The sequence below is a fragment of the Plectrocnemia conspersa genome, unplaced genomic scaffold (assembly GCF_051122295.1).
Source record: "Plectrocnemia conspersa isolate PC_06_02 unplaced genomic scaffold, ASM5112229v1 ptg000009l, whole genome shotgun sequence".
Lineage (NCBI taxonomy): Eukaryota > Metazoa > Arthropoda > Insecta > Trichoptera > Polycentropodidae > Plectrocnemia > Plectrocnemia conspersa.
Genome location: NW_028277173.1, coordinates 21,864,692 through 21,882,925, shown reverse-complemented (window position 1 = coordinate 21,882,925; position 18,234 = coordinate 21,864,692). Strand labels below are relative to the sequence as shown.

At 34.2% G+C, this 18,234-nt stretch overlaps 3 protein-coding genes across 3 annotated transcripts; 1 reads left to right on the top strand and 2 right to left on the bottom strand.

The window, feature by feature from the left end:
• The first annotated feature begins 373 nt into the window (after positions 1–373).
• On the top strand, positions 374–11,702 carry arr (low-density lipoprotein receptor-related protein 6). The gene is made up of 19 exons (XM_088192065.1): positions 374–554; positions 1,685–1,896; positions 2,030–2,217; positions 2,282–2,572; positions 2,645–2,829; positions 2,902–3,125; positions 3,204–3,377; positions 3,450–3,819; positions 3,880–4,041; positions 4,213–4,354; positions 4,427–4,554; positions 4,619–4,772; positions 4,840–5,114; positions 5,195–5,446; positions 7,312–7,714; positions 8,839–9,021; positions 9,089–9,260; positions 9,334–9,533; positions 9,607–11,702. The coding sequence occupies exons 1-19, from the start codon at positions 470–472 to the stop codon at positions 10,568–10,570; spliced, it is 4,764 nt and encodes a 1,587-aa protein (XP_088048191.1). The 5' UTR covers positions 374–469; the 3' UTR covers positions 10,571–11,702.
• Positions 11,703–11,709: 7 nt separating this feature from the next.
• Positions 11,710–14,272, bottom strand: TTLL1B (Tubulin tyrosine ligase-like 1B). The gene is made up of 8 exons (XM_088191230.1): positions 14,223–14,272; positions 13,949–14,146; positions 13,685–13,884; positions 13,425–13,611; positions 13,159–13,360; positions 12,182–12,345; positions 11,925–12,101; positions 11,710–11,863 (listed from the first exon to the last, which is right to left on the bottom strand). The coding sequence occupies exons 1-8, from the start codon at positions 14,270–14,272 to the stop codon at positions 11,710–11,712; spliced, it is 1,332 nt and encodes a 443-aa protein (XP_088047356.1).
• A 2,303-nt stretch (positions 14,273–16,575) lies between these two features.
• Positions 16,576–17,400, bottom strand: mRpL23 (mitochondrial ribosomal protein L23). Its single transcript, XM_088192064.1, has 3 exons — positions 17,291–17,400; positions 16,869–17,148; positions 16,576–16,801 (listed from the first exon to the last, which is right to left on the bottom strand). The coding sequence occupies exons 1-3, from the start codon at positions 17,302–17,304 to the stop codon at positions 16,640–16,642; spliced, it is 456 nt and encodes a 151-aa protein (XP_088048190.1). The 5' UTR covers positions 17,305–17,400; the 3' UTR covers positions 16,576–16,639.
• Between the last annotated feature and the right edge of the window lie 834 nt (positions 17,401–18,234).

The following is an 18,234-nucleotide window of genomic DNA, read 5'->3' as shown; positions in this document are numbered from 1 at the left end:
TATCTTGTACCGTATTTTTTATAAAATGAACGGGAAGTACAGTTCTTGTTATATTTTCTGTAATTGAATCTACAGTCACTCCCTTTAGAGACATGTTAATATATTATTGTTGCTAATCATTATTGTTCAGTCTAAACATATTATGTCAAACTCAGAATAAGTAATTATCAGCTTTCGATTTTTTAGCAATTTGGCGGCAAACAAAATAAATGATTGATTTTATACTAGAGTAATTTTTTTAATTAGTGTTTTTTTTTAATATTTAAATTTTTAATGATTGAAAATCAATTTTTAAGCTATTATTTGGTTTATTAGAAAACATAATGGGGGAATCAATTTCTCGAGCGCGCATCGTGTGGGGAAAATTTTCCCGACATCGCGAGCTTTGGTATTCGGGGGAAAGTGGCAGCACTGCTCGGGCTGGCGTGCGGTATAGTGTTGGACGGAATCGGAGCCCTAGCCGTCGGTCATGCGCCCCCCGGACCTCGCAGCGGTCCTGCGCATCCTGGGCCCCGTTTTCGCCTTGCTGCTGAGCCCCGTTTTGGCCATAGCAGGTACTTTGCCGCAATGTCAACAAACAAACTCGACAATAACTAACTTGTTTATTACTCCTGCGTTTGGTATCTGTTTGGATCTCGCCCGAGTTTATTTATAGCTCGTTTAGCAGCTAACGAGCGAACGAGTAATCCGTTAAAAAATTGCGCAAAGTAAATAAAAGTGCATTTATTTACTCGTTTCTGCTAGCAACCATTATCTTTATATAAGTCACAAAATTTGTTAGTCGAAACTTGTTCGTTATATAGATATAACGATCGAGTGAAAGAAGAACTTCACAACTTACAAATAGTCATTTTTATATTAATTGAAGTGCAACAAAAGCGCTAAAAAATTGTTGATATGATTCTGGCTGATTATTTATACTTTGATATCAGTTTGTTACTGCAGTCAGTAGATGCATAACATTGATGTTGTTTTACAACTTGATACGCAAGGCATAACTCAATTTATGTGTTCCTTCATCTTCTTTTTTTGTAACAAAAATTCATCCTTATATGTTCATAAAAAATTTAATATATAAATAAATTTTAAAACCGCAATATACATATTCTTGCGTTATTCATACTCCCACGATGTCGTAATGTCTAATTTAAAGATAATGCAATCACCACTCATAATAGAACCGGACTTTCAATCAGAGTTTTCACTAATTGCAGAGTAAAAGATAACTAAACAAAACATTTTCAAAACTGGGACAATCTTCTTGATGACATGTTCTCAATTATAAACAATTAAAGCGATATTTATGAATATACTGATTTGAAATTACTTATTTTTGCATGTGTATATATTACACAGCACACTAAGGGAATGGTTAAGTCTGCGTGTGATTATGAGTCATTTATGGATGAACTTTTTATAGCAAATAGTTGATATTTGCAAGAAAAGTGATGAGGGTTACAAATTTATTTTTGTAATCTCATCAGAAACACTGTCACGTCACGGTGACTGAGTTTATTAAAAATAAAGTGATAAGTGTTGAGTTAAATAGTGTTGCATCGCTATTGAAAATTCATGTAACATGCATAAAATAAATAACTTGATTTAATTCCAATTGAAAAATCAACGAAATATGTCGATATTTATCCAATTTAATATAAATATGATTGTTTTCTTTATTCTTTAGGAAATGATGGATCATTATTATTATATACAACCAAAGATGAAGTTCGTATCACCAACGTGTCGAAACCTGGCAAGGTGTCGACGATTGCCAAAGGGTTAGAGAAAGGCTTGGCGCTTGATTTTTATTACGAAGGCCAAATGATTTGCTGGACTGACTTCGAGCTAGAGAAAATTAAGTGCATGTCTCACAACGGTTCACAAGTCAACGATAAAGTATGCATAGCTATGATATGTGTACATACTCCTGTCATAAAATGTTTTTAGTAACAGTGTTTATGACAAGACTGTGTAATAATAAAATATATTTATAATTATGAATATATTCATTTTTAATTGGTTAATGTAGAGTGGATTTGTTATTCCTGGATGCGTTTCGTATGGATTAACCATCGATTGGTATACCGAAAAGCTCTATTGGACTGATAGAGAAACGGATCGGATAGAGGTTGCCTCTTTAACGCATAATTATCGCAAGGTGCTATTTTGGTCGGAGTTAGACGAGCCGAGAGCCATCGGAGTAGCACCAATGGATGGGTATAGCTTATTTACTCTTATTTGTTTATATAAAAATAAAATACTATATTATATAATTTTTTAGATTATTATTTTGGACCGATTGGGGCGAAGTTGCTAAAATCGAAAGAGCGTCGATGAACGGCGATCCAAAATCTAGAGTAGTGATCATCGACTCCAATATATTTTGGCCTAATGCGTTGACAATTGATTATCAAGCTAAAAAAATATATTGGTTGGATGCCAAGCTGTTTTTTATAGACGTGATGAACTACGACGGAAGCGGTAGGAATACAATAATGAAGGATATATTAGGATATGCCGTTTCGATGACCATGTTCAACGATAAGCTCTATTGGGCGGACTGGAAAACTTGGTATATATTCTCAATGTGTAATTTATATAAAAAGGTTGTGAAAAATTAATTTTATAATTTTTATTTATATAGGTTTTTATATTCATGGAACATAACCACTAAAGGACCCGTTAAAGAAATTATAAGATCTGAAAACGAGCCCACCGACGTAAAAGTGTGGGATCCACAAAGACAGCCACTTCCGAACAGTTCTCACCCATGTCTTGTGAATAACGGAAATTGTTCTCATCTTTGCCTATTATCATCTACTCCTCCAGGTCGTTATTATTGCTGAGTAATTATGTACTGTTAAATATTTGTGTATTTAAATTTCAATTTTATTATTATAGGTTACTCTTGTGCATGTCCAACCGGAGTAAAATTGATCAACAACTTCCAATGTGCCGATGGACCTCAATCGCAATTGATGCTAGTGCAAAAAGCTGGAATTAGTCGCATATCGTTGGATTCGCCTGATTACACTAGTTTTATTTTACCTTTGAAAGATATAAAGAGTGCTGTAACGGTGGACTTTAATTCAGTGAATAAATATATCTATTGGACGGATAGTGAGGTAAATATTTACACGTATTAAAGCTATGGCTGTATAATGTATAAAAATGCATTATTAATATTAAAATACTTTACACAGGCGCTTACAATATCTCGTTCGATGCTCAACGGAAGCAATCAGTCTGTGGTAATACAAGGAAATCTTGGCAGTCCTGATGGAATAGCTGTCGATAGTGTAGCTGGAAATATTTATTGGACAGATCCATTAATGGATACTATTACGGTCGCCCGACTAGACGGATCCACCAGAAAAGTAATAATATCACAATTAATCTAATAAGCTATTGCACAAACTATTTTAGTATTTAATTAATTATATTTTAAGGTTTTGATCAATGCGAACCTATCGGATCCTAGAGCGATTGCGGTGGCTCCGTCTTTGGGATGGATGTTTTGGTCCGATTGGTCGAATCACGTCATCGAGCGAGCTTCCCTGGATGGAAGCGATAGAATCATATTGATAACGAAAGATCTCAAATGGCCAAACGGAATTGCTCTCGATGTCGAAGAAAGAAAGATATATTGGGGAGATGGTAAAAATCACAACATTGAAGTGTCCAATATGGACGGTTCTGATAGAAGAGAACTTCTCGGAGATAATTTGCCTCACATTTTCGGAATGACTATTCTCGGAGACTATATTTATTGGACCGACTGGCAAAGGAGGAGTCTCAGTCGTGTACATAAAGTTACAGGTATGCGACTGTTAGTCTTGTATTGAAATGACCATTTTTAAATGCATTTGTGTTATACAGGCGAACGAGAAGGCATCTCAGATCAATTTCATGGAGTGATGGGTTTGAAGGCTTTCAAATTGAATGAAAAGTTGCCGCTGAATCCTTGCTTTTACAACAATGGCAATTGTTCACATTTTTGCTTCAATCGACCTATAGGCTACACTTGCGGCTGTCCGATAGGTATGAACTAATCATTTAATGCAGAAGAGTCGATTCTAATTTCAGTTAAGAAATTACCTTGTCATTTGACACTTACGGTGTAAATTAAAATAATGAACTTTTGGTTTGGATTGTGTTTAAAGTAGAATGATTTTATTTACTATCCTAATTATTATTTTTATTCAAATTAAGGGCTCGAATTCGGTAAAGATAATAGGACGTGTGTGAAGCCGGTCGCATTTTTGCTCTACGCCAGAAAAGATAAGATTGGCCGGTTGAGTATTGAAAATTCCAATGACAATGCGTTCACACTGGCAAACGTCAAGCAAGCGAGGTAATGGGTTTGACTTTTAAAGCCGTTGTGTGCCTAAAAAACATAGTAATCTCTAATAAATTGTTGTCACAGTGCATTGGCAATTCACGTGGCTGAGGGTCACATTTACTGGGCCGATTCTAAACTACATAACATTGGACGATGCGCCGTGAACGGATCTAATTTCGAACAAGTTATAGACTGGACAAATCTAGTGAATGGTAAGTTTCATTAAATTATTTATCTAATATATCAAATAAATATGATTTTTATTTATAACTAAAGGCCTAGCGGTGGATTGGTGTGGAAATAATTTATATTGGACCGATTCTAATGCACAGCGTATCGAGGCTTCTAAATTAGACGGGTCAAGTAGGCGAACGTTGATTTGGCAAAGTCTTAGAAAGCCGTCGAGTATCGTCTTGGATCCAATTAAAGGGTATGTATTTAATTTTGATTATTTATCGTAGATAGATCTTTAATGAGCATCATTTCCGCATTTTTAGATACATGTACTGGTCAGATTGGGGAAAGAGCATAAAGCGTGCCGAGATGGACGGTTCAAATCCATTGATTCTGATTGATCAAGTCGGAAGAGCCAATGCGTTGAACATCGATCAAAAGAAAGGAAAGCTGATTTGGGTCACGATCGATCCGGCTATGATAGAATCAGCCGATTTGGACGGAACCAATAGAAAAAAGTTAATCGTCGACAGTGTCAAAATGCCGTTTGCTTTGACCCTGTATCAAGATTACATGTATTGGGCGGACTGGGATACTGGTATGATTTATCTTTATTTATATTTTTTTGCTTTTATTTTGTTTATCTGTAATATCTAAAAATGGTATATTTATTTTTAGGCGATGTCAGTAGCGCTGTAAATTATTCGGGTTCAAATAGAACAGTTCTTTATAAGAACATGGAAGATATTTGCGCTTTGGAGATCTATCACGAATCGCGTCAAGTCAAAACCAATCCATGTCGAGTCAATAACGGTGGATGTTCGCATTTGTGCTTGTCTATACCGGCTACAATACAAAACAAGCAGATGATGTACAGATGCGCTTGTCCTACTCACTATACGTTGAACAAAGATAATCGTACATGTTCTGGTGAGTTAACAGATTTTTAAATTTGTTTTGATGTATCAGGGTTATATACAGGTTGATCCAATTCGAGTTTCCTACGTTGGCAGCACTGTAAATCAGACAACTGTCAATCACTTTTAGGTTTTGTAACCCTAAGGGGCGTGACTTCGCAGCCAGTAAGACGCAGGTGGAAACTAGTGAGAATTTTATTAGATTATATTACATATTGCGACAGCAATGATGGGCGAGATATTTTCTCCAAACAGTGGTGGAGAAGCTGGCGCAAGGATGTTGTCAGTGGAAGATCCTCAGAATTCTCGTAGGTGGTGTGGCAGCTGGTGTATAGTGGAAATTGATCTCTTTCTGCTACGATGCTCGTATGGATGTGAACGTCCATGATAGTATGTTGTTGGCGGGCTTACTTTTTTGAAAAAGTAAGTCCCAATGACTTTTTTGGTCTCTGAACTTCGTGTGTTATCTGAATTTTATATGGGTGTAGGTGCAAGTCCAGATGCAAAATGCGCCAAAGGGCAAAGAGATGAAATTGCCCATAATCTTCCTGTAAACTTCGACACACGATTTGTACGGAATTGTTATTTCTATAGAACAATGGGCACGACGATAATGCATAGGCATAGACCCTATCTCCAATGCCTCCAATCTCTTCAAAGGTTTCACTTCGTTATGAATTGTTCGCTCAGTAGTACGATGAAATTGATCATAATCTTCCCATTAAAAATAATTTTAAAATGTTGACTGGTGGCTAAGCAATTCATTTCATAAATGTGTTGTTGCAAACATTTGACACTTTGGACGTGCATGATTATTGACAGCTGTCTTTTTACAGTGCTGCCAACATAAATTCGAATTGGATATTCCTGTACATGAATTGATACAATAATATAATATTAATTATAATAATTATTTGAAGGTATAATGATTAGAACTAGAAGTATATAATATATGATAATATGATTTATTAAACGAAACAAATTCATAGTTACCTCTAATTATTAAAATATATTTCAATGTATTTTCATTTAAACTATTTCTATCGTCTCATAGAATAAACTTTAAACCAAAGAATTTCAACACTAACTTGTGTTGCTGAAGCTCCTAAAACCACCATTGCAATTTTGTATAAATGAGAATATGTATATTTATTTTCCCCTAATAAATCTAATCTTTGTACATGGTTAAAATTATTCAATACGAATTCAATGTCCACGTTTGTAAAAATATGAAATCTACGTGTATTGACAATGTTTTACTTCTTAAAAAATCCTCTAAATCGTCTACCTTTTCATCAGACGTTTCACTAGATGATTGTGATTATTTATTTGTGATTGAAATTGCTTTCTCTAAAAAAATAATTTGTTCCAAATATTTTTAAATGTTTTGCACAGCTTGCACTTTTTGTGATTGTGTGTTTGAACATGTACCAAACCGAAATAAACCGATATTTTTTTTGGTTCAGTATAAGTTTTCGTTCTGACAAAAATAACGATTTTTTCCAGCTTTCGGTTCAGTTCTGGTTCGAAGCCCTGATAACCTTGAATTGATTTTCAATATGTCTAAATATTTGTAAAGAATTTTCAACATAGCAAAATCAAAAATTCTGATAAACGTAGCAAGTTGTTTCTTCTTCAATTTGGCATCTTCTTGTATAAATTTCTATGTTTTGTTAAATGGTGGCTTTAAAATATTTTCCAGGATGATGATCGTCTTCTTAACTCTTATCCATATTTGAAAAATTTATGCCATTTGTAAATCATTGTCTTAAAAAGAGAACGCTCCCCGTATTTTATTTTAATATTTTCCTTGTTTTGCAGAGACTCCCAATTACATAAAAAATATGTGTATAATTGTAAATATATTTTTTTTAACAGCTCCCACCGAATTCATACTATTCAGTCATCGCAATGGAATTGGAAGGATGATAACCGGAGGACCTGATTGTCCTGATGCGAGTCTACCAGTTTTGGGATTGAAGTCAATGAGGGCAATCAGCTACGATCCTCTTTACAAGAATATATATTGGGTCGATGGGCGTACGCATTCAATCAGATACTTGCCAGAAAACGGCGGCCGAGAACTGTCTGTGGTTGCTAAAGGTGTAGATTTGTCCGTCGACATGGCCATAGACACGATCGGAAGGGTGATTTATTTTTCATGTCCGGAGAGCAACACAATCAATGTGACCAGATTGGACAACATCACGTCATCTGTGGGCGTGGTTGTATACGGCGAAGGCGTCAAACCTAGACACATAGTTATACATCAGACAAAACGGTAAATAATTTGCATATATTATTAACACATTGTTGTCGGGACACGGATTTTTCCGTTTTTGCGGAACTGCTGGTGGATTGCGGGACCCGTAAAAATCCGTTTTTTGTAGTCTGTTGCTAGAAGTCGGCTCACGTGTTTATCCGTGTAATTTGAACTGCATTTTTTTTTTGTTGTCAGCAGCTAGATGTCACTGCTTTGATATTTAGTAAAGACATTATTTTATTCGTCGTCGCATTTATTACATTTCCACCAAATGTATTGTACTAATTTTGATATTGAATTTTTATTCCGTACAAAAAATTAAATAACGAACTATAAACAATTCCTGTTATCCCAAATATCTTCTATTATGTTCAATTCTATTCAAGATACTTCGGGGAATTACTTTCTACCTGATGTAAAAGAAGGGATGGCTGGGAGTGAGAAAACAAAACAAATTCCAATGAAACTTGACCTGGGGTAGATAACAAGCAACAGTCATTGCGACATCTGTGACTTGTTATAGAAAAAAAGACATCATTACAGTTAGGCGTAAATGTTCGGTCGTTCGGTTGTCTAAAAAATAGTTTTACACCCCGAAATGTTTTCACCCGATAAAAATAAATCTGACGATGAATTTTGTGTGGATAATTTATCTGATTATTGATAATTGGACCAAAAGTGTAGCTAAGTATCTTTTGACATACCTCTACACAGAGGTACGTGTTTTTAGAGATATCATACGTTGAAAAACTATTCATAAAAACAGATTGTGCGATATTTTAGTTTTATTTAGTGTTTAATTCGATTTTTTATTACATACATTTTTATAGTACTTTTATGTACAAAATAAACGCAAGTTTCCAGTGAATATAAAACTGTCAACCTCCATGTTTCTTCTTCATTTGATAGTACTGTCTATGGTAAGTCTATGTTTAAAATTTCATAATTTTATATTGTATAGTATAAAAGTTATGGCGAGTTTCCGAAAAAAAACGCGGAAATTATTCGTTTCCGAAAAATTCCGCGGCTGCTAAAAAATGGCCCGCGCCAGGCTTGAAACAATGCGCGAAATCACCCGACAACAATGTGTTAAAAGACATCAATCACATTAAATCACTATATTATATTGAATACATTTTTAGATTATTGTTTTGGGCCGACGTTGGAAACGGTTTAGTGATGAGGTCATTGATGGACGGCTCTAAAACTACGGAAATAGCTCAAGCACGGAACATTAGTGCCTTGACTCTCGATCCATATAAAGATACAGTGTATTGGGCTAATTCAAAACAAATATATGCTGCTTCAATAAGTGGGAATAATCGGTATGTTTTAATGATTCTACGTATGTGTGTGTGTGTAATGTCTGGGTTAAATTATATTATTTTTTAGACGAATGATATGGCAAGGTGGAAACGTTACATCACTGGCTGTTTTAAAATCCATGCTGTATTGGATCGATAGCGAGAAACAACTGATGCATCTACCGTTGAATAAAAAGGATGCACCGGCTAGACCAGCTCTACGAGTGCAACACGTTTACGACGTCACTGCCGTTTACAAGGTATATTGAAGGGTTTTGTTACATATAAACTTATGGAATATTATTTCAATTATGCAAATTACACTCGTTATAGATTGATACAAAACATCCGTGTATGGATGGAACTTGTCCTGGGGTTTGTCTAGCTGATGGGAAATGTGGGTGTGTACGCGGATTATTATCACAAGGAAATGGAGGACGTTGTAGTTTGCCGCCTCCGTGTGGCGAAGATCATTTTGCTTGTGTTCCTAAACAACCGTCACACACGTTGCACTGCATATCGAAATCTTGGAGGTAATCTATTTTTTAAGTCTCATTATCAAATTTTAGAAAATATTTTATTCTTATCACAAAATTGTTTTTATAGATGTGATGGTCAAAGCGATTGTGATAATGACTTGGACGAAGTTAACTGCAAAATATGTCTAGAAGGTAAATTCAGATGCTCTGACGACCGTTGCATCGAAAGCTCCCAGGTATGCGACGGCATAAATCATTGTACAGGAGGAGATGACGAAGCTCAATGCTGCTCCGATTTAAAGAATTTCCGCTGCCCAACCTCTGGTATTTGCATCGCCGCTCACTATCTATGCGACAAGATCGAGCATTGCTCAGACGGCGCTGACGAATCTCCGGATAAATGCTCTCAAACCCAAGTGGATTCTTTTAATTCAAACGTTAGGAATTCATACGTGTTCGGATTAGTTGGACTAGCCGTATTAATAGTAACATTATCCGGATTCTTCTATTGCCGGAAACACATGTTATCAAAAAGCAATAACTTCCTGCCTGACGATAAAGCCTTGGATCCTCTGAGTCCGAAACCAGCTCCTCATCCGCATGTATCTGTAATGAACTGTCCGTCCACTAGCAATAATTCGAAGGCGGCAAAGATGGGAAGAAAATTAATGGAAGGGATGCGAATGTCTGGATTGAACGGATCCAGTTCTAGCTATGATAGGAATCACATCACAGGAGCTTCCAGTTCGGCCACCAACGGATCCAGCTTCATAGGAAGATATCCTCGGGAGTTGCTCAATCCGCCTCCCAGTCCCGCGACGACTGCTCCTTCTTGTAGCGTGCCTTTGAGACACAGGCCTTATCGGCATTATCGCGTCATTAATCAACCGCCGCCGCCGACTCCTTGCTCGACAGACGTATGCGACGAATCTGATTGTACCATGTCCTATATGATGTTAGGAGGGTTCGGAATGAATTTAGAAGCGCCACCACCGACGCCGTGTCCTCCATCGCCTTCTTCGCGTTCATCGACATATTTCTCTCCTCTTCCTCCTCCTCCGTCTCCAGTGCCTCCCCATTATGACTCATAGCATTTAATCAAGGCAGTCGCCATATTTATTATATCAAACCACTCGTTTTTATACACAGCATTTATTAATAAAATAAGCTTTTTGCCTTAATTAAAATAATAAGCATTTTAGGCGAAATATATGAGATGGTAGCAATTTATATTATTATACATACGTGTAGCCTATGCTACTTTAAAGCGTTTTATATCATTTTTTCAATCATAATCAATACACAAACATCCAAAGAAGCATTCTATATAGTAATTGCAATTAATATATGTATGCAATAGCATATATGAAATTATACATTAGGATATTATATTATATTTTATAAATTATATTATGTAGTAATTTTAAAATTGCCTAAAATTGTGCCTATAGGTTTAGGTTGTAAATAATATTTAAAAATGAAAAGATTATATGTTTAAATTTAAGTGACTGTAAATTGTATGTAAATAGTTTAAGATAATTGTTTGGCTCAAAGTCAGACTGCCATCGATTAATTCGTCAAATCGGACAATAGTACTTTTTGAGTATTTTTTTATAACGGGTCTACAATGCCAGTGTTTTCGATTTAATTTGAATAACACTGTTCTATATACTGACGAGTCTTTTGCCATGTACTTTAAATAATATAAGTGAAGACTGAAAATGGCATAAAGGTGCTTTGAATTGTATATATTAGATTAAGTTGACGGTTCAAAGTAAATAAATATTTGATAAATTATATGTTACAATGAATAATTTTGAGGGTCAACTCAAGAATTATATTAATGATTGCTTTAAAAAAATTGGTATGAAAGGGTCGATTTAAAATTAATTATAAAAATGTTTATTCAAAAGAAAGATTGCCTTTTTTCAATAATTTTTTTAACTTCTTGGTGTACACAAAAAATATTTTTAAAATGTACTATGGGATTGTATAATTCATAAAAAAAAATACAATGTGATAATCATTACTTACGCCCCAATATTTCTATATATAAATAAAGAGCTTATAAACAAAAGTTATACTCGATGTACGCATTCATATCAATATTTTATTGTTGGTGATAATCATAACTACTTATAATAAGAAGATAATTTATTGATCAAAATTTTTTTACAAAAACTTGACAAGAAATCTGTATAATAAAATTTAATTTTATATAAATCGCATTTTACTTCCATCTATTATGAGTTTTTAACCTGCTCGTTGAAGGTATGTTAGGATTTGCATTCGAGCTCGCTTCGTCTTGAGCAGCTAGTTCTTCGTCGATCAACAATTCAAAACTACCCATGGCGTCTTGTGATGGGACTTTGTTCCACCGAACGCTATCATACAAAGAAGAGATAAATAATCAATAATTTATATATATTAAATTATAATGCTTACTCTGCGTATCCATCTGGCGGTAAAACGACTGATATTATATTATCAATCAGTTTATATTTCAATATCCGATCGTTTACTGTAGTAGACGTTAACGATGGTGAGGCATTCACCTCCACAAGCCAAGGTTTTAAATAATTATCTATAATGATATCATATCCGTAGCATTCAAAACAATGTCTGTAAATTCATAAAACATTGATATACTCAAAAGCACAAAGGAAAGAGTATGAACATTTACTTTTTGGACAATTTAAAACCTGTCGTTAGCCATAACTGGAGCCACTGCCTTCAGAGAATGCACGATCAACCATTGTATAGCCGAAAATAATTTATCAGTAACTGGCTTTCCACGCGTACCTTCTAAATACAACCTTAAATTCTGAACACTCATCTTTCCTCCATGTATGTTGTTATACTCTCCCTAATGTAAATGAATAATTCATTAAAATACCAATAATTTTCCATTATATAATGGTATTACTGATGGCTCACAAGTTGTTTTACTATAATGTGATAAGGTATTTGCATCCTTGAATTTAGGCATAAAAATGCATGTCACTTATTTAAATACTATGTATCTTAATGAAACAGAAATATCAAAAAAACATGAAATGCCTTCAGGGATTCTAAACCAAAAAAACAAAGAAAATCTAAAAAACAGTCTTGACTTTATCCCAAAAATATTTTTAAAAATATATTATTTCGATGTAGTCATATCGGAATACATTTTCACCAGTAGATATATATATATATATGATTTCAAATTTTCTATTTGTAGTAATATATACATTTACATACATTATTTATTTACATGCGATGTATACATGTTACAGTGAAGTTAAATTTTTACTAGTGAAGTCCAAATACATTTTCACCAGTAAATATATATTTCTACTAGCGAAAATATAATTTAATTGATATGCGCTAGTGAAATTATATGCTGTTATAAATTGTAGATGAAACTCGATTCTATAGTTTCGAAACGTCCATTTGCTGTTCTAACCCAAACCTAAGCTAATGAAAGTTCTGAAAGTAATTATAGTTTGCGAACTTTCATTCGGTCAAATCTAAAATACAAACTTAGCCAACTCATCTCTCAGCAATAAATGACAACAGTTGGAGAATTCTGTCAGTAGAGAAGACTTTAACTTTAGTTTGATAAACCGCTTCTTTTGAAATAAAATTATATAAAAGCAAAACAAGCGGACCATCCATTTTGTTACTGTATACTTACTCCATGTTTTTGAACGCTGACGTTAGTCAGATGAACGTACATATTATCCAATTCTGTGACACTAGTATCATACTTTACGGTGCAAAAACGACAAAAGCCCAACTTGAACAAATAAGCTTTCAACGGACGGAAAGATGTGACCAAAACGTAGAGCCTCAAATCAAACTTCTTCCCTCCAATCAACAAAGGGTTATCAATATATCTACATAAAAAATAAAAATATAATCATAACTAATTAATAAAAATAATTATTAACTATGAACAACCTCGAAATCACATAGCTCTCCTTCGACAATTGTGGATGAAATGCAGTTTTCGCTTCCCTCGACCATTTTTTCAATTTAGACAGTTTGTTTATTAAAAAGATTCCGGCTCCTTGAGATTTACCGCACGGTTTCATTATCCACGTGCTCTGCGGAGACTTCCTGTACTCTTCCACAAACATATTGTAATCTAGCATACGATACAAAAGCAAAAATAGATTGCATTATGATTGAATTTACACAAGAATAGGGAAATAATTTACCAGCTGGTAGTACAAACGTAACAGGTATGAAATCTAGATGAATGTATCTGCTACCCAATTGTCCGTTTGGTAGAGTAACTTCAATTTTTTCAGCCAGCGGATTGCCGTCTCTCTCCAACTCTTTGCGATACCTCTTTATATTCTTAACCAATAAATCTTTGCGCGATAACTCGTAATGGTTCGGAAAGTGATTTATCATCCTAAGTCAATTTTATTTTAAGAATTTTACTTTATATTTTTCACATCACTGTATGATTTACTTACTGATTATCATTCATTCTATATCCGCTATCTACGCTAAACAAACTACGGCACGTTTGAGTGCCAGCCCAGTAGAAGTTCCATTCGTCGTCCGGTCCGACTTGAGCCCATCCTCGTTTTTCAAAGTTGCTGATCAATACAGACTTATCCAAGTCGGTGCAGAAGGCGACACGAGATCGCTCAATTCCCGGAAGAGCAATTCTTCCATTTGAAACCGATTACAAGTTGAAGTAAGTATATTTTCAAAATATCTTTTGTTAATCTTTACGATAGTTACCTTCCATACATTGATACATTGTAATTGGATTTTTTTAAATCAGGGTTCATATTAAATACTTCTGAATCTATGACAATGTTGTCAGAGGTTACTATGGAAAATAGTTGCTAATGTAAATAATTTTGTATGATCAATAAATGAAAACATGAATAAATGAGTTTGTTTTATTGTGTAATTTTCAGGACTGTGGAGTCGGAGCATTTTAAATAAACATATTTTACATCAATACTCCCAATACAATGGGAAATCTTCATCTCGAATTAAATCCAGCTTGACTGTTTCTACGTTGTTTCCGTGGGAAATGCCATATACATATATTGGTTGTATTGCTTTCCAAATTGCTTAACTTTTTCCTTTTACTATTACACCAACAGTTGTAAATCCAATATGAATGTTCGATTGTTTTGTAGTAATCAATGGAGCTCCAAGTTCCTCAGGCCAAGCTTATAAAAAGTATAAAAATTGACCTTGGGCTGAACAAATGAGATTCTTAGACGATTTCAATAATAGAAGGACAACTGGAAGTAATATTTCAAACCAAGACAGTTCACAAAAAACTGATCAAAGCGATTCTCAATATGTTCATCGTTTCATTACAGAAAATATATGCGTCTTTTGATGCATCACAAATTTCTGTTCCTAAAATTCAAAACGCAAAATTAAGAAAATAAATAAATCAAAGCGTGCAGACCCAACTGATAAAGTATTACAATACCTAAAAATTAAAAACGAATAAAAATCAAATATGAACAATGTAAATTTATTCCAAAAACTATTACAATTCCTTACAATAGCGTGTTTGAACATTTAAATACATCTCGGGATTCATTGATCGATCATATGTCTGTATTAGCAGGGCCGGCCCGAGGGGCAGGCAGTACAGGCGATCGCCTGGGGCGCTAGATCTTGTAGGGCGCCGTGATACCAAATAAAGGCGCAATATTCACTTAAAATTATCAAACAATATTGTTAAAGAATATAATCTGATATTTTTTGTATACACTACTGTGTACTCTTTAGATTTTTCACGCGTAAAAAATCGCGACGAAAATAAAACTACAAATTCTTAAATACCCACAATCGCAAAAAAAGAGTATGGTGTCAAATATATGTAATATTAAATTACTTTAATTTGAATTATAGTTTTGCATTCTTGTAATGAGTTATTAAAGTATTATTAGTGTGGGGGGGGGGGCAAATTTAGTTTTTGCCTAGGGCGCTAAATAACCTAGGGCCGGCCCTGTGTATCAGCAACCGAACTTGACAAAACGCAGCCGATCACTACAATTTAAACTAAATTTTATGAGACAATAGCAATTACTATTGAAGATAACGATGATAATATCTACACAAATTTAACTTAAGTAGTATTAAAACTTTGTACTATTTTAAACTTAGCAAAGCAATTCAGTGAAAATAACATTTCACCTTGTTCTTCTCGCTTCGAGTTAATTGGATGAACCCAGTACTTTCGTTTGGTCTGAGACACCTCTAGGCTCCACAAAAGTAAAGCTTCGTCTTCTGAAGATGAATTGTTGAGCAACATGTTTAATGTACATTGTTTTTTGACCGCCGTCTGTGTGCTATCGTAACGCATATTGAATGGAACTGATAACAGTCAGTTGAACACGGAATGCCTGACCACCCTCTGTCTGCACGTACCATTAATGTGGAATTCTGTTCCTATAGATGTGGTAATTATTAACGAGGATTTTTTAGTGTTCTTTAATACGTTATATGGTCTGTTTGAATGCTTTTCCCTGCGATCCATAGAAAGGGCTGACAACAATATCTATTGTTTTTTAGTGATTTCAAAAATCACATAAAAGTTCTTTGTACAATTGCTTAGTTTCATCGTTTTGGGTTACACTGTGTGTATAAGATGCACTTTTATATTTTTGTTACTTTTTGCTCTCTAATCATAGAGATTTTTACGATGCTTTTTAAATAATAAATAATTTCTGTCGTTATATATAATCTGTGATATTCCCAAAGAAATGCCACTCTTTTTTATTTTATAACCGGAGCTACAGTGAATTAAACGTTTTTCTCAATAGATAAAACGTTTTATTAGTTTTCTATTCGTTTTAAACTGAAACCACAAGTCTTTCACATTATTGGTAAATAAATACATTACCCAAATTGCTAAAGCAAGGAAAAGCTTTAATTTCACAATTTGTATGATACGATTTTTATTAATTTTAATTAATAACAAAATATTTAGTTATACTTTGAAACAAAACTATTTTTGTTCAAGGAAAGTGAAATAAGTTATTTTGATGATTAATTGGATTTTTTTTTCTTACATATACCCAAAGTCCATTTAAATGAAAGCATATAAAGTATATAGATATTTTAAATAAACTATTTATTAGGCACGATTATACGAAATAACAACTAATTACAAAAACAACGAATTATATAGAGAACCATCCAGGTAAACCGGCTCTCTTCTTATTCTTATCGAGAAACTCTTGGAAGGAATTTCTCGACTCTTTCATTTTCTGATTTTCTTTATCCATCTTATTCGTTTCGGTTTCTGGGAATATATCTGGGAAAACGAACTTCTCATTTTCAGGCTAAAACAAAAAATGATTTATTTTTCTAATCGAAAAATACTTGTGTACCAAAGCAATGAAAACGTACCAAAGTGACAAATGCATATTTGATATCGTCGTCTTTGATTATGTATCCTTTTCCTTGCTGTTTTTTAAACTCTCCGAGTCCTATTCTTGTGCGAACTTCTTTCACTGGAATACCGTATATTTTTTCTAAGTAATTTTTAACATCGAATTGAGTCATTTCCATCGAGCAGGCAAAAGTAACGACGTTTTCGCGTTGAGGAAAAGCTGGTCGAACCAATTTTAAAAAGAAATTTGGCATGAATACTCTTAGCTGTGGATTGCCTCTTTGGTAAATGGGATACCTAGAATATACATGAAAACAATTAATTACATATTTTTTGTACAAATAAACTAACCTAAAAACATTAAAATATAAATCGTCGAGTTCAATGATGAAACATTAAAGAAAAAGTAACATTGCATTAATTAATTCATATGAATTACCATCTTGTCGACATTTTTTATTCAAAGCTTTATATAAATAATAAGAAACTCCGATAACCTAACAAATACAAATGTCGAAGAATATCAGTGTTGCCTGTACACAAAATATTATTGTTGGCCATTTTATTCTTTTAAATAAGTAGGTATGACAGAATTTAGAAGTCGGTGCTCAAAAAGTGAATTATTGTCTCCAAATTGCCATTATTTATAGTTTGTTTTCATGGTAATGGGTAATATTGAACATCGATTTAATTAATTTTAATTCTTTTTCTCAACTTGCTCTTGGTTCGAGGTTTCCAGAAATATGTGTCCGTTAAAAATACACCTGTAATATTATCTCAGCAAGATCCTTCTACTGAAACGCGAAATTCCAAGCTGAATTTTCGAGACTTCGAAAGATTTTGTCACCCATACGCAACATGTTATTTCTTAGAGCTATCTGTCATTATTAAACCAACCTCTGTCGGAAAAAGTGATTTAAATAAAGAACAACTTGTTTTAGGTTACGTTTTAATCGATTCTCTCCCCTGGAGAGATCAGAGTGCGACTGACCATTGCTTCCCCTCTTCCATCTATAAATTCACACCGGGTTTGGCTAACCGTGTTGTAACGACAGTCCGGGTAGGAAGCGAACGGAGCATTAGTCCACACGCAGCGTCTCGATGTAACACTCTACTTGGTAGTTGCTCAAAGACAAGAAATCCTGCACCTTATGCAACTATGAATGGCGAATGGTTTACCCAAAGACTCCGGTTTTATACATTGGAGCACGCTTATGACCAGTGTTACAATAAGGTGACCAGACATCCTCTTCAAAAAATTTGTCTTCCATGAACAAAAAATTCCAAAAATACCTTTTTTAGAGCTCCTGTAGCAATTTCTCAAGCTCAAAAAATTTTTCGAAATGACATTTTTTGCAGCTTCCGCGGCAATAATCTTTTTAT

Excerpts from the sequence above, each read along its gene's own strand:
- arr (XM_088192065.1), top strand. The coding sequence starts at position 470 with ATGCGCCCCCCGGACCTCGCAGCGGTCCTGCGCATCCTGGGCCCCGTT. Across the intron at positions 4,355-4,426 it reads GCAAACGTCAAGCAAGCGAG|TGCATTGGCAATTCACGTGG; the intron begins GTAATGGGTTTG and ends TTGTTGTCACAG. Across the intron at positions 4,555-4,618 it reads CTGGACAAATCTAGTGAATG|GCCTAGCGGTGGATTGGTGT; the intron begins GTAAGTTTCATT and ends TTATAACTAAAG.
- TTLL1B (XM_088191230.1), bottom strand. The coding sequence starts at position 14,272 with ATGAACCCTGATTTAAAAAAATCCAATTACAATGTATCAATGTATGGA. Across the intron at positions 14,147-14,222 it reads AATGTATCAATGTATGGAAG|AATTGCTCTTCCGGGAATTG; the intron begins GTAACTATCGTA and ends TTCAAATGGAAG. Across the intron at positions 12,346-13,158 it reads TCAGCGTTCAAAAACATGGA|GGAGAGTATAACAACATACA; the intron begins GTAAGTATACAG and ends CATTTACATTAG.
- mRpL23 (XM_088192064.1), bottom strand. Across the intron at positions 16,802-16,868 it reads AATATGCATTTGTCACTTTG|CCTGAAAATGAGAAGTTCGT; the intron begins GTACGTTTTCAT and ends TTTTTGTTTTAG.